This window comes from Gossypium hirsutum, chromosome D05 (genome assembly GCF_007990345.1).
Source record: "Gossypium hirsutum isolate 1008001.06 chromosome D05, Gossypium_hirsutum_v2.1, whole genome shotgun sequence".
NCBI classification, from domain to species: Eukaryota; Viridiplantae; Streptophyta; class Magnoliopsida; order Malvales; family Malvaceae; genus Gossypium; species Gossypium hirsutum.
The window spans coordinates 4,978,590-4,994,513 of NC_053441.1; the positions used below are offsets into that span (position 1 = coordinate 4,978,590).

Here is a 15,924-nt window from a genome sequence, read left to right on the forward strand (position 1 = left end):
TACACATCCAATGGACCCAAAGAGATCATGAGAATAATAGAAACAAGTGCAGTACAATTCAGGATGAGAAATTTTGATCACTGGCTAATCATCTCGTGATATTAAGCTCATAACACATTGACATTTAGATTCCTATAACTAAAATTTTTACACAAAATATTGAAAAGAGCACAAGCTATCATGTATTGTATGTATTCCTATATTTTACAACAAAAAAATTTACGCATCCTACAAGAGGCTCTGGAGGACCTAATGAATTCCATCCATCAGCTCTACTTGTGGACGGAAACTGCAGCTGAATGCATCTACAATAGCTTACCATTTGAATTTAGTAGTTGGACCCGCCTGCGTTTTAATCAATACAACCCCTTATTCTTGCTGTCTTATTACACATGATACATTCTTCTCCACGACATGAAAGGCTGTAATTCGTGCTATGAGCTTCCAAGAGTTTATTCTCCATGGAGCAAAATTGTCTTATTTCATATGGGAGCAGTAGAATGTAATGTAAATCGACAGGAATATGGATCCTATAAGCACCGATCATCAAATATTGGCACTTTCATTGGACATCATTTCAAGTGTTCAGACTTCTTTGTCGGAGTACTAACTTTCAGCTTCTCATTATCTGCCTCTTTCTGTGCTTTCTTCTTTTCCAATTCAAGCTGCTTGCAGTTTTCCTCGTGTGCTCGGACAAACATCCTCACAAAATTGAGCAGAGTGGACACAACTATAGGAAAAGTTGAGAGTAAATTAGCAACACTCAAAACGTAAAGCAGATCTGTGGCTGAGATTTACATGGGTGCATGTTGGCTAATAGTAGTGCAAAGCATTCAAAGTCGAGCTATACATGCACATAAACAGATGTGCAAATGTCATCAAATCACTTAGAACTAATATATTAGCATAAATGCTAGCTATAATATGAAATTCAAAGCAACTTTCAATGACGTGTTCACCGCAGTGAATTGAAAAACAATAGCATTCTCAATTCCATTCTGATGCAAAAGCTTCCACCATATACTAGATCAGGGTCACTTTCACCATATGGGACAGCATCCCTCATACTATTGCTATTGAGGGTCAACAGAAATTTTTTTACAATAAAGAAAATGAACAAGGCACAGATGACTTCAGACTAATTAGACCATAAAATTTTCATTATGCCAGGCTTCAAGAACCCAACCCTCAGTCTTACCCCAACTTCACTAAATCAAAAAGAACTGCAACAAAATGTTAATGAATCAGTTCTTTTAAACTTTATGGTCCTAGATTGTTACAGCGTAATCAGTAAGCATTAAACAAACATGTTAAGACCAACAACTATACCTTGCTCAAATGGGCACCGTGCCGGATCTTCTCCAAAATAAAGAGCCAAGGCATCTGCATTTCTACCCTGAAACATCCAATTTAGAAATGCTAATGAGATAGCTATGTAGCCTGTACACTTAAGAAGTCAGAATAAAAAACTCAATATAATACATACCACACTAGAATAAAGCAAAGCCAAAGACCTGACTTCACTTTCAGCAAAACCAAGGAACTCCTTTAAAGTCTGAATATATAAATAAATAAATAAAAGCATTATTGTTAGTCAAACAATATGGAATAAGAAAAACAAGTAGAAAGGATGGGGTTTAGAGTTTATAGCTTAGGGTTTATGGTTTATGGTGTCCCCTAACGGAGATGCATCCATTACCAGCAGAAACCAAAGCAACACATAAATGTGCAGAAACCCCATTAATGTGCAAAATAACTAGTTGATATATAAGAATTACCCAACAAAATGTTTCAGACACTGGACCATCATTTTCTGAGGCAGTCAGTTCTTGTACAACTTTCTCCAATCCTTTACTAATGGCTTGCATTTCCTCTGCTAAACATTTCAATTGTATCTGCGTGGCAATCAATAATTTTACCTACCAGCTTATGACAAACACTAAGCAAATTAAGTATGACCTCAAAAGGCCATAAAAAATTTTACCTTCGTTGAAGCTTCCAAAGTTACAAGGTCTTTTGGAAATTCTAGTAATTCTGGCGACTTTTCATTCAGGACCTAAACAGTAATGAAGTAATGGGAGGCTTATGAAATGGTAGAGGCCATTAGCAGCAAGTATAAATAATATTTTCATACATAATATGTTATTGGTTGAAATGGTAATAAATGCAATATAAGCAGTTAAATTAAACAGGTCCTTAACCCAAATTCTTTGTTTTTAGGAAAAAGAAATGAACATAATAAAATCTCTAGTACATTTGAAACATGCATGCAAAACTAATGACAATGAAACTATGATGAACTGATGTCTGCATATTCCTTACAAAGTGTAGAGTGGTCTTAAAAACAAATACAGAAGTGTTCCCCCTAGAAACATAAGTGTAGAAATGCAAGAATATGTTATTCAGGCAAGTTTAACAACAAACATCAGTATCAGGGAAAGTAAGAAGGGCAAATGATCTTTTACCTTGCAAAGATAATGCATGAGAGTCATCTTGTTGTTCCGAGCTCGTGTCTCAGAGAGTTTCAGGAGACTATCCAATCGAAAACCAACAGCAGAACCTGAGGGAAGAAAGAAACCATCAAGTACTGAAATCCTCAGAGTAAATTGATGCTTAAGATTGTAAAGAACTGCCATCTTAGGAGAAGAAGTTACAGTACTGATAATAGCACTCGAAGATACGGTTAACAGAACAAAGTTATCAAATTAGAGTCACCAGAAACTGATTTAGATCCAGGGCATTTGGTATGATAGAAAGTGAGAATTTTCCATGAAAGTAAAAATAAATTATTAGACAAAATTATCATTCTTTTATTTTGATTTAGGGTATTATTTTGTTCATGGTATTAACTTTTTTTTCCTTTTTTTTTTCTATTCTCAAATAATTTTGTTTTTATCTAATTATTATATTGTGATTTTTTTAATAATTATTAACTAATGCATTTTTTTTCTTAAACATATTTTACTTATGTTTCCTCTCGTGTATACACAATTTTATTTTCAATTAAAATTACAATTTTAAAAATTACCAATTAACATATCATTAAATATGTAATGCAAGAATATTTTCATAAATCTACATTCCATTGGAATCATAAGTTGAAAAATCACAGGATTATTGGATAGACATGATACATAGCAGTAATCAGCTACAGGATTGTGTTAAACATTTAGCGTCAATTAACAATAATGAAATGGTGACAGAGACAATTAATTCAAGTAGAACAACAGAAGGCAAGGAGATTGACCTTTGTTTCCCATTGACAAATATATCTCACCATAATGAAACAGAAAAAGAAGACTGCAATAAGATAGTAATAGAAACTACCACATCAACAAAATCACTCACCCCTTGCAGTGCCCTTGTTCAATGCATTTCCCAGATAAAGAATAGTTTGCATGATCCTTTTCAATTTGACCGAATTCCTCACCTGATGAATGTGTTGGTGAAATGGTACCAATGACAAATTGTTCAGTAAAAAAAATCTTTTGAAAAAGCTAATTTATGTAAAAAAGAGAAATTAACTTGCCTCTTCAGCTGTAGAGTTTATGATATTCAAACCATTTCTAAGGTCAGAAACCTGGAAAGATGCAAAATTTACCAATTAGGTGACAACAACAGAAAGCATCTGATACCAATTTGATAACACAGTTTCTCCTCATACCTGGGAAGAAAATTGTATCTTGAATAAGAAAACTCTTAGCTTTGACTCTACTCGTGGCACTTTTATCAATTCTAGGAAAAACTGTCACCAAATACAAGGCAGGTAATCAAATATAATGCTTGTTTTCTTCTTAGAAGGATATAATGTTTGTTAAAAACACGTGTATAACACAAAAGTTACTACACTGACTTGTTCACATTTTCCCAACTTCTCCTTATCTCCATTATAACCCTGAAAATAAGAACATGATCATCACTTAAAACATGATTTTTTGCGTAACATGCCAAATGATGTCATCAACTCAAATGGTTATGAACAGTAACAGCACAGAATAAGCATATTTTTTCAACACCTTGAGTAATTCAGTCTCTTCTTTAGTAGGACAAAACTTAATAAGGTTCTCAAGCTGATCGGAATCTAGTGCTGTATCATCCATGGTAAGTACCGAACTCTGCAAGATAGTGGCAGCAAAATAAAAATGTAAAAGATCAATTTAAGAATACTTCAGGGGCAACAATTTGTAAATTGACATATGGAATGTAACATTAAGTACAATTAGGGTAGTCATGTGGCAAGGAAATGAAGTAACTTAAAAAAAAAAAAATCAAAGCCCAACATGTAACAGTGTATGAATACATGATATTTGTCGCTTGTAAATAGAACTATAACTGAGAATCTAAACTACTAAGAGAAATACCATATAGTTTATCTTACCGTCAAATCAGGCAAAGGAATTTTGACTTTTGTGAGCATGATTTCACAATTATATGCCCGCCTAAGCTCAATCTGCAAATGAATGAATTTCATGTGTGATAGCAAATACAGATTAGATGCTCCAAGTGTGGAACTGTAGACAGGTTTAAATACATGAAAAAACTCCAGGTTTGTACATAACCGATGAGGGATTCCAACATGTTGAGAAAGAAAATTAGCATGCTAATTACCAGCTGGACTTTCTCAGGTTTACGGCCTGAAGCACCTCGATTTGATTTCCCATCCCTGCTACCATTATCTGAATTAGGTGCGGCTGCAGAGAAAAGACTCTCAAGTTCTGACATGTCAATTTCCGGAGCCCTAGCACAGATTTTTAAAAAAAAATGAACCATAATACATCTCCATAGAATTATATGAACTAAAATGGTTCAGTGACAAATATGTACTTGGAAGCTTCTTCAGGTTTTTGTGCCTCAGCCCATAAGCTTCCTTGCATCGCCCTCGTCAACTTCAACCAATGATATGGCTTCAAGTTGTTTTTTCTAGGTTGAGCCAGACTTTTAGGACCTATGCGTGATATGCCCCGTCCCTTCAAATTCAAAGGAGCAGCAGAAGGTGGTCCTGGAATTGAAGGTATATTGCCATTGCTTACTGAATGTAACTGTGGAGAGGTGTCACCTGCTTTAGATAATCCTTTGGCACAAGGAGCTGGAGGAGGTGGCACAGGTGGAACATGAGCAGAGTTATTCGGTGAAGGACCCTTCGCAGCAAGACTAGGAGGAGGAGGAGGTGGTGGCCGTGGCACTGAGGATTTACTAGTAGGATCTGAGATAGATCCAGACTGTGGGGGAGGTGCATGTGGTGGAGGAGGTCCAGATGTCCGAATCTGTGGTGAACATGAATTGGGGCAGGTGGTTGAGGAAGCCACGTTAGGGAGTGGGGGAGGAGGAGGGGGAGCTGAAGATGAATTCTTTACGGTAAAAGATGGAGATATAGCTGAGAATGGAGGGAGTGGGGGAGGGGGAGGGGGAGGGGGAGGGGGAGCTGAAAACGAATTCTTTACAGAAGAAGATGGAGATGTAGCTGAGGATGGAGGGAGTGGTGGTGGGGGAGGGGGAGACCGGAACAAGTTCTCGACTTTGGGAGCTAAAGATGCACTCGAGGAGGGAGGAAGAGATTGAAGTGAATTCTTAACCAAGGGAGATGGAGATGCCCTAGAAAAGGAATGTAGAGGAGGGGGAGGATGGGGGGAGACTGGAATGAACTCTTCACTGAAGGAGGAGATACCTCCAGAGAAGGAGGGGGTTGATAAGCAGGAGATGCTCCTGAAAAAGAGGGCAATGGAGGAGGAGGAGGAGGAACAAATGATGACTGACCAGGTGAAGCAATTGCACGAGTAAGTTGCAGATGCTTAGGTGTATGTGATAAAGGACTTGAAACTGATGAGGAAGATAAAGATGATGCCACAGGATGACTATGATCTTCACTTTCAGATGCATCATGATCATGCAATAGAGCTGTAATGCCAAGAGCTGAAGGTGGACTACGGTATCTTGATATTGGAGCAGGTGAACCTGGCAAGGAATTGCAATATGAAACTGGAGAAGAGATTGAAGACTGAGGTCCTCGCTGGGATATAATCATAGGTTGTGCAGGCCTTTGCACGGCAACCTGAAGTTCTTGGGGTTCAGTTTTCTTTCTGATTGAATTTACATCCAGGACAGGAGTGAAAGTCGATGTAGATTGTGCAGGTTGTTGTGAAGAAACTTGAATTTCTTGAATTTCAACATTCCTTCTACTTGAATTGGTAAGTTCTGCTTCTTGAAGAGCAACTTGAAGTTCTTGTGATTCGGTTTTCCCTTCAGTTGAGCTTGAATCTGAAGAAGGCACAGCAGAGGGTGTATGCTGTGTAGCCATTTGAGGAACAACCTGGATTTCTTCTGGTTCAAACTTCGTTCTAGTTGAATTTGCATCTGATGATTGAAAAGACCATATAGATTGTTTCTCCAAAGCATCGGAAGTTGGACTTGTAGTAACGTGTTCTGGTGCCTCCGAGTTAGATTTCTCCTCGACTTTAGCATCGTGCAAGACACTGGCTATTTCCTTACTCTTGGGACAACCTGTCTCCAAATTTTCTTGTAGCATATTTGCTACATCTGTATAATCAACTCTGCTGAAAATTTCTTGAACTTTAGCAAAATCATCAATGGAAAGGCCATTTTTCTCCTCAATACCCGGAAAATCAATTGAAATGGCAGAAGGTGCAACATCTATATCTGAGAAAATGACCTTCACCCATGCATAAAAGAATAACTATTCAGAATCACAATAAAACAACACACAACAGATTTGGCCCAAAAGAAATAAAAAAACACAAGACAGAAAAGTAAGGAAAAAAGAAGATATTATATATAATTACGTACCTCTGCACTGAAGTCCTTTGGAAATTGGTCCTTAGTATTCCATAAGATGTCAATTTCATCACGGTTAAGCATCAAAATGTTTGATCTTATAAAGGCTGTATTGAACATGATCCTGAACACCATTAATTCCCGCTCCAGATTGCTATCCAGACTAATACATTCAAGCACAACATCACCCACAACATGGCAACGGATGTTGATTTTAACTAGTTCACAGTCCGCCTGCAAGAATAAGTGAAGAATATATATTAAATAATTATGACTTAGATAAGAGTGAATTCATTTTTGAAGTAAAAAGCAAAATAAGTCACATTGTTAATGGTGATTTCGAAACAAAAGAAATCAAGAATAAGCTTCCATTCAGGATAAAAAAAAACTAAAACAGAGAATGAGATAAAAAAAGAAGTTACTACAGAGATAAATGAACTGGACTCACTTGCTTGTAATACCGAACAAATTTACTATTCTTCGGCGTAGAGAACAGAACTTTGGGGGTCCTATCAGCAGCCATAAAAGGATCCTGTCCATATATCCTAAATATCAGACGGCAGCCCCCCTCACCATCCATATTAGGAATACATCTTAGAATAATACAGTCCAATGTAAGTGCCTTATCTGATGGAGGCCATTCTGAGCCCACATTTCTCCGAGAGACATACTGGAGGTACCTTAGTTGGGAGGGTAGTGGATTCAGGGGAGATGTCAAATGCAAAAGCTCACGAGGTGCTTGCTTATAGATCATTTCTAATGTTTTCTGCTCCCCGGAATACTGCTTTCGATATAGTAAAAGAGCAGTAAGCATAAACGCCAAAACTGGCAACCCACCTCGTTCACTATGCATTAAGATTATATTTTGTTGCCCGAGTGAGAACCAGTTTTCACTTGATTTCAGGAAATGATGGATCAGCTCCGTCGTGAGTAATGGGCAACCTTCATATTGACGAGGATAGTCCATTACGGTCATATCGTACTCGGACAATATGCTAGCAATTTGACTTTGGTACTCTCCTTCTCGGAAGTTGAACACCATGAATGAAGCATCAGTAAAATGATCACGGAGTTTACACACTATGTTTTCGATGTAGACTCTATATTCCTTTTCTTCCCGTATGTCCGTGGAAAAGCAGCAATCAAAAACTACAAATGCATACAACAGCACATTGGTTATTAACAATACAATAATACTTTCCAGAGATAGACAGAGAGCGAGTGGTATAAACATTTCAAAACCTTTAAAGAGGGCAAAGAGTTAAAAATTATGACTAAATGCATACATCAAATCGAAACTAGGACCATAAATAACAGCAAATAAACGAGTAATAAGGAATGTCGACCCTAAGCCATTAGCTTATTTTTGCATATATGCTACTGGCTCAAAGGATGAATTCTTACAACTAATGCCCGCAGCAGAAATTAGATCAAGGCTCCAACTGCTAAAACACTTTCCCTTTTTGTTTTGTTATTTCTTTTTAGCACACAAGCAATGGGAAGTATTGACGAGCTGTTCTGTACATTAAAAATACACTAATATGGCGATTTAAGCCAGAAAATACTTGGAACTAAAAATGTCCAAATTAGTAAATAGGTTTTTTTAAAAGCAAATAGATTTTTTTTTTCTAAAAATGTCCAAATTAGTAACATTCATGGAAGCAAATAGATTTTTTTTTAAAAGCAAAAACAAAAAAAGCGTACGGTAAACCCTTTCAGAGATCTCCAAAAGTCCATCAGGCGGCTTTCTAAAAAAGAGCTTCCTAAACAACCCCATTGTGGTTTCAAGATCTGTCAACAATCAGCTTAGCCCAGAAGGACAGATACGCACATTTTGAGCTAATATAGAGAGAAGAAGAAGGAGAAGCTGAAGGGTCCAAATGATTGTATTGGCACTGCGTAGAGCAATGGGGAGATTGCCGGGTTTTGAAGCAACGAGTTTTTAGGGAAGTGTCCCAGAAACTTAGCTTTCAATCAAGATTCAAGAGACGTTATGAGACAATGACTTTAGGTTTAGGACAGAATATTCCGACAATGTTTTGTCAAGGCAGACAAAGATTTGGTCTTTGGAGAGTCCTTTTTTTTTATTTTTTTTTCTAGTACTATGAATGAAGCAAAAAAATAAAAGAAAAAAAAAAAGAACACCAAAAGAAAGAAACAAAAAGATCTCAGCTTTGTCTCTATTTTTCCATCATTTTTCTGTTTGTTTGTTTGGTAATTGTTAATGAATAGCAACAAAAAGAAAAAGAAAAAAACCATTAACCATCGGACCCAGTTTCATTTATCTTCCCATTAGTTTCCATGTTCACGGTTTCTTTTGTTTTTGTAATTTCCTTCTATGATATACCATTTAATAATACTCACCAGCACGTCCGTTTCACCCATTGTACGTTTTTCTGGTCCGAAATACTTTATCCAATTTATGGATTAAAAAAAACAAATTTAAAGTAATTTAAATCAATTAGTTTTAAAAACAAAATTATTGTAATTAAAATCATAGGACTCATGGAACCTTCACCTTCAGTTATCAGTTCTGTTTTTTTTTTCTTCGTAATTTGATAATACCAAACAAAAAAAAATTCTTTTAAGAAAAACAACTACTATTTTAATTATTGGGGTAATCTCTAAAGACGCACTTTATTCATGTACTTAACGACTCAAAAGATGTCTTTTAGTGGGCCTAACATGGCTCTCAAAATCAAATCAGTGTGAGTTTTTATGGTATTTAATAAAAGGAAAGGTCCTTTGATGGGAAATTTAAAGGAAAAAGGATTCATGGCCCACTAAATCTTAGGTTAATATTTGGATTATGAATAGAGTTTTTTTTTTATTTTATAATTAGTATTAAAAAATAATATATTTTATTATATCTCTATAGTTAATTTTTTAATTTTATTTATAAAATCTAAAAACTTCATTAATAATATACTAAATATTTTTCCATAAATCTCACCTATAACAATGGATGGATGACAAATTAGTTTATCATAACAATACAATGGGTCAGTGTTACTTTCATGAGTTGGCTAGTAATAATAATTTGTTTTTTAAAGATAATTGCATTATTATTAACAATAAAGTTTATACTAAATATAATAATTAATGGTTATTTTCTGTGAATTCGATCGAAAATATTAATTTGTCTAATATAATAATTTTAAAGAGTGATTTTAAGTCATTTATTAGGAAAATCCTTCTAATTTATTATATCATTGTATCAATGATCACCAGCCATTTTAGAAGAATAATACATCATGCGAGAAATTGTATCACGTAATATTAAAGGATAAATTTTATGTTAAAAACATCAAAAAAATTTTGAGAAAGGGGAAAATGTTCATAATTCGAATTTTAGTAGATTTTTTTTATTAAAAATATATATTACAATTTAAGAATAAAGTAAAAATTATAAAGATTAAAATTCAAAATATAAAGCACAAGGAAAAAAAATGTGGCTCCATTTGTCATTACCCATTGGGATATCCATTTGTCATTACCGATAGCGATAATAAGGGAATGGGGTGAGAGCAGATAATGCTAAATCTGTTGTTGCACTTTGTTCCACTATTATCACCTTTATAGATGTAGAATGCATTCATTCCCGGCCCACGTCACTACAATTCAATTAAATTTTTGCTAATAATCTTAATTCTTTTAATATTTTTAAAATCAAGTAAGCATTTAAACATATTCCTTTAAAAATATATATTTAAACATAAAATATATTATTTTTTTTGTATTACATTTTTACACTTTTAATAATTTATATATACAAAGACAAAATGATAATTTTGTTATCCCTAATTCTCCATCCTACTTTTGTTTTATTTATTTTTTAACTTGTATATTGCTTTTCATAATTAAATTAAACTTCTTTTTGTTTCTCACATTATATTTTTCGAGAAGTGCATAAAATTACAAATTAATAATTAATATTTAATGTCATGATAGTGTAGAATTTTATATTTTTTCAGCAAATCAAATGATGTTACATAATTTAATTTAATTTTAATTTTTTTAAATGATGAAAAAAACTCTAAATGAATGATCAATTTAACTTCTAATTATTGTTTTCCATAGGATATTGTTTTTATCCATTTATTGTATGATGATTTTTTTATCATTAAGTTTTTTGATAGTATATAACATTATAGACAGTGTGATGCATAAAATATAAATTCAAATTATAAAAATAAAATAATGATGAAAAATTTTACGAATTTTAATTAGTATTTTTTTATGTTAATTTTAAAGTTCATATTTGGAGTTCATGACTGTTTCTTCCAATGACATATTTTTAAGGTTGGAATCCTATTATTCTCTTTAAAGTGTAATATACTCTGCGTCAACTTGTTAGTAAATTTAAATATATTTTATATACCTTACTTCCAATTTATAATTTTATAACTCAAATGGAACTACAAAGCTGGCAGTGGGCAGTGCCTACCAAAAAGCAGCAAAATTAGATTGGCATTGCATTGCAAGGAAACTCCACGTGGTTTCAAATTCAAGCTTGGATTCCAAGCATTCTCCTTTCACTGATGTGTGTTACAATTTTACAAACTACCTTTGAGCATTTCTCACGCGTCAGTCTCCAACCACAACCACTGCTAACTCAATTTAAACCATGCCATAGGGAAGCAGCAGGTTTAGCTGTTGTGGCCCCTGATAACGAGGGACGTCGGATGGTTGCGGGCTGCTCTAATAGTTCCTACCCCCGGTACTTTAGCGGCAGAGGCCCATGCCATCTGATTGGCAGGAGAGCTCGAATGGTTAACAATGAGTGATCCGTGAGTTTGATTGCCTGAATTTGATCACGGCTTTGCAAGAATCAGTCGCAATACCTTGGGAGGTTGAGGCCATTATCCACTCAAATCGGTAAGACCTTTCCTTTTGTATTATTATATCTTTTGTGCATTCCGGCGTCACTGTAAGCAGATTGGGTGGCAAAAGCCCTACTGCCCTTGAATCGGGTGGAATGTGCTCCCGAAGTCTTGCTAGTCAAAAAAAAAAAAAAAGATTTAACTTTAGAATGGAATATATCCCGTCTTTAAAAGATCAACTTTATAAGGCTTTCCTTCTTCGACACCTGTCTAAGGATTTTTTTCATTATAAAATAAATGATTAAATTTCAATTATGGTCCCTTTATTTTATTTGATTACATAAAACTTATTAAATTTCAATTTTGATTCCTATACTACACTCAAATTTAAGATTTAATCTTCATCCTTTATATATTTACATAATTGGGTACCTCAATTCTGTCATCACACGTCCTTTTCTTTTTTTTTCCTATAAGATACCGGTAAAATTTTAGTATTGATCACTCTACTTTTTAAAATTTTAAGATTTAGTCTATATTTTAATTTGACATAATTTGGTCATCTACTTTATCAATGACATTAGTTGGTTTAAATAATTAGCATCCTTAACTATTACTGTTAAAATGTTGTTGTACATATTTCTTAAAAACACACCTTTTTAACACATGCAAAAAAACATTTATTTCAGTATGATAAGTACACCTATCTAACACACACAAAAATCTATTTCGATATGATAAGTTTGGAATAAGTTTTTTTTTTAGGAGAAACTTTGTCCTAAACATCTTGATCGAAATAAACTATTTAAGCTAACTAAAAGTAGAAAAATCAAATTATGTCAAAATATAATATAAATATTAAATCATAATTTTAAACACAATAAAGGGACCATAATCATAATTTGACTTACTACAATAATTTATGATTTGATTTAATAAAAAGAATTTGACTTTTATAAAAATATTTTTAATTAACATAAAGATGATTACAATCATAGATAAATATATATTACAATTTTAATAAGCATTTAATAAATAATTATGATATAATTATAATTAAAAAATTGAACTAAACATTCTAGTTTTGATTAATAACCATACGGTGATGGAATTTAAATCTGAATTAAATAGCATTACTAATAAAATTATACCAGTCTAGAACTAATGCCTCAAACTTAAGACAATCAGTAACCTAAAAATTTCAAATATCTCAATCACACGTATGGCATGAGATTGACTTGATAAAATGTTGTTATCAAACTCTAATATAGTAGGGTGTTTAAACGGTCGGTTCGATTAATATTTGAACTGAATTATTATTAATTGAATTATTCAAAATGTAAAAATCTTTATCCGTTAATCAAATCGAAATATTTTGATTAATTTAGTCGGTTAATTAAATTAACCGAAATTTATATATTTTTGTCTTTCGGTATAAAACATATAAAAATATATTGCTAATGTTCATTTTCTTTTATTTAATAGTTCAAACAACTTTAAATGGAGATTAAAACAATAAACAAGACATTGGAAACACTACTTAAGTTTTAAAAACAACAAATATTTTAGTTAATTGGTTAATTCGGTTAATTACTCGGTTTCGAATTGAATTAATCGGTAATTGAAATTCTAAAAAATCATTAACCCACCTCTGATCGAACTAAATTCAGCCACCGATCAATTAACTGAATTAAATCGATTCGATCGATTAATTCGATTAAAACTAAACTATGAGCACGCCTACAACATACAATTCTTAAAATACAGATATATATACTAATTTTTTAAAATTTTAAAAAAATAATTGTAGGTCAACTATCAATAAATTTGAAAAAATATACATGGAACCGCATTGAATAAATTTGCAAATATCTCAAACAAAAAAGACATGAAATTAAAATATTTTAAATCCAACTATTCAAATTATTTTTTTATAATTGAGCCACATTTAATTATTATTTTTGAATAATTTATTTTAGGCATATTCTCAACATTAAAAACAAACATAAATGTTTGTGTTTGATTATGGCCCCAGTAGCTGCATGATTGGATGCTTGTGTTGTTAGTATTTAAGATTAGTAGTATAAGACAGAAATTTATGAACTAATAAGAACCGAAATAAGGCCCAACTAAAGCCACAGCTTCCTCCATTTCCTAATTTTATATTCTTATTATTCATAATCGAGCAATCGCCACTGCCCATTATCCGCTCCTTTATTCTCGTCACTAATAAATTATTTCATCAATAATTTTTTAATTTTTATAAATACATATTTTTCAAAAGTGAAACATATTATGTTATTTTAATTTAAAGCGATTTTAAATTTATTATAATTTTTATAAGAAAAGCCCAAAATCAAAAACTGTCCATTCCCTCCAAATCAGTCACCGTTCACTCTCTTTTACTTTGATTTTTATTTCCGCTGTCTCATTTCATTTTCTCCTTCTTCAGCCCAGAAAATTGATCTCAAGCCAATGCGAATGGTGTTTAAGTTAAAGCCCCTGCTTTTGTCTCCTTTCTCTAAATCCAAACCTTCGCCTCCTTTACGCATCGCCGACGTGCTTTTACTTCAAGACCACGAAGAAGACAGCCTCCTTCTCATGGACGGTTCGCGCCGTATCGCTGCTCGCTTGCTCTCTGCTCTTAAGCGTGGGAAGGTGGCGAAGCGGGTTATTGGTGACGAAAGTAAGGAAGATGACGTTGCGCCGCCTGATCACGAAACCGATGCTCCTGATTTCTCATCCGGTAACAATAAAAGTTTCCTGTTGTTTATATTTTGGCTTTTGAAATTTCAAATTCTAATGTTTTTTATTTATTTAAAAAAGCAGAAATATGTGGGAAGGAATCAAACTTTAACGTAGGAGTAGGGTGTTGTTTGCTCCATCTTATTGCTGAGAGTAAAAATGAACTTCAAAAGATGAAGGAATTGAAGATCCAAATGGAGCATGTTCTTCAAAATGTTAAAGAGGGACTGCTAAATACAGACATACTAGTTTGTAAGAATCTTGAATCAAACGATGGGGATGGGGTCGACGAAAGTTTGGGTTTTAACAGCAACCTTACATCAAATAAAGTATTGTTTGATCAGTCGTCGAAGTGTGATGATGCACCAAAAGACGCTTGTTTAGAAGGAATGGATAGACTTGAAGCAGAACTTGAAGTTGAGTTAGAACGTTTACTTCTCCATTTGGATTCAGGAAAATCCTCCACAATCCCACCTGAGAAAACCATCGAGGTACGGAGAAAACGTGGAAAGTCTTAATTTTGATTCAGACTTAAACATTTTGTTGTTTCTATTCAAAGAAAGATAAAGAAATACGTTTAGATAATAAGTCGTGTTAGTAGTTTATATAGAACATTTAGGTTAGAATTTGAAATCTTTACAAATTCCCCAGATATGTTAAATGATGTTGTGTGCAACCATACACAGGAGAACACTGTTAACACCACTTCAGTGAGAAGCTACAGTATTAGTAATGCTGAAGTAATCGACCCTACAATTGAGGCAGAGGAAGAAGACCGTCCGGACTCACATGGCGGGGTTCCTCCATGTGAACTGGAGAGGAAATTGCATGAATTGCTGGAAACAAGGCAGGAACAACAGATAAGAGAGCTAGAAGCTGCTTTGGAAACCGCAAGGCTAGAGCTCCGTGAAAAGGAACGAGAGATTTCTTGGTGGAAAGAAACCGCACATCTTATGTTAAAGCATGTTAAACAACCTTCAGGACTTAATTTCCAGTACGTTCGACATGCTCACCAACAGAAGTGAGAAAAAAAGAATTGTAATGCAGCTGATCCCCATCATGTATTACGTGTAATTGGTGGGTTTTAAATATGAGTTGCTTCTCAATATTTAGATGATTGGTTTGAAAATGTAATAACAAGTGAGAAATGAATACACGGATTCAAGGGAAATATATATAGCTCGTCAATGGATCGCTTATCATATAAAACTGGTTGGTTCTATATTTACATGTAATATTACAGAGTCCTCCTTCCTTTGCTTTAGATTACAGAATTTGTTATAGCTATCTAAGGGAGGGGATGTTTCGTTGCAACTTATCCAAGGCCGAAACATCTTTATTAGTGGAGTATCAAATTATAAATCCCAATTGTTGATAAGATTTTATGCAGTGATGGCAACTACACAAGGTTACTAACCATATCGCTGTCCGTTGCCTTTTCTGATTGGAAGAAGATATGACAGATATGAACACCGTATCTTGCAACCATGCTAAGCCCGAGACCCATCAGCCTATAACTTGCACGTCTTTCTTAAAGGTGATTACATATGAATGTAGATGTGCGTAT

At 33.8% G+C, this 15,924-nt stretch overlaps 2 protein-coding genes across 3 annotated transcripts; one reads left to right on the forward strand and one right to left on the reverse strand.

Moving 5' to 3' along the window:
- Window positions 1–71: 71 nt before the first annotated feature.
- Window positions 72–9,069, reverse strand: LOC107906827 (formin-like protein 6). Its single transcript, XM_016833947.2, is given in 18 exon segments — window positions 72–730; window positions 1,330–1,396; window positions 1,487–1,555; window positions 1,779–1,895; window positions 1,985–2,056; window positions 2,466–2,560; window positions 3,349–3,430; window positions 3,530–3,580; window positions 3,665–3,745; window positions 3,854–3,895; window positions 4,017–4,115; window positions 4,379–4,450; window positions 4,609–4,738; window positions 4,825–5,558; window positions 5,561–6,667; window positions 6,802–7,023; window positions 7,238–7,938; window positions 8,494–9,069. Coding segments are annotated over 18 exon segments (3,972 nt in total). The 5' UTR covers window positions 8,567–9,069; the 3' UTR covers window positions 72–572.
- Window positions 9,070–11,396: 2,327 nt separating this feature from the next.
- Window positions 11,397–15,604, forward strand: LOC107906824 (protein POLAR LOCALIZATION DURING ASYMMETRIC DIVISION AND REDISTRIBUTION). 2 transcript variants are annotated; one of them, XM_041093238.1, is made up of 4 exons: window positions 11,397–11,667; window positions 14,065–14,358; window positions 14,439–14,848; window positions 15,044–15,604. In XM_041093238.1, the coding sequence occupies exons 2-4, from the start codon at window positions 14,088–14,090 to the stop codon at window positions 15,380–15,382; spliced, it is 1,020 nt and encodes a 339-aa protein (XP_040949172.1). In that variant the 5' UTR covers window positions 11,397–11,667; window positions 14,065–14,087; the 3' UTR covers window positions 15,383–15,604. The 2 variants fall into 2 exon arrangements, with proteins under 2 accessions (XP_040949172.1, XP_016689434.1); XM_016833945.2 differs by lacking the exon at window positions 11,397–11,667 and having other exon boundaries at window positions 13,954–14,358; window positions 14,442–14,848.
- The last annotated feature ends 320 nt before the right edge of the window (window positions 15,605–15,924 follow it).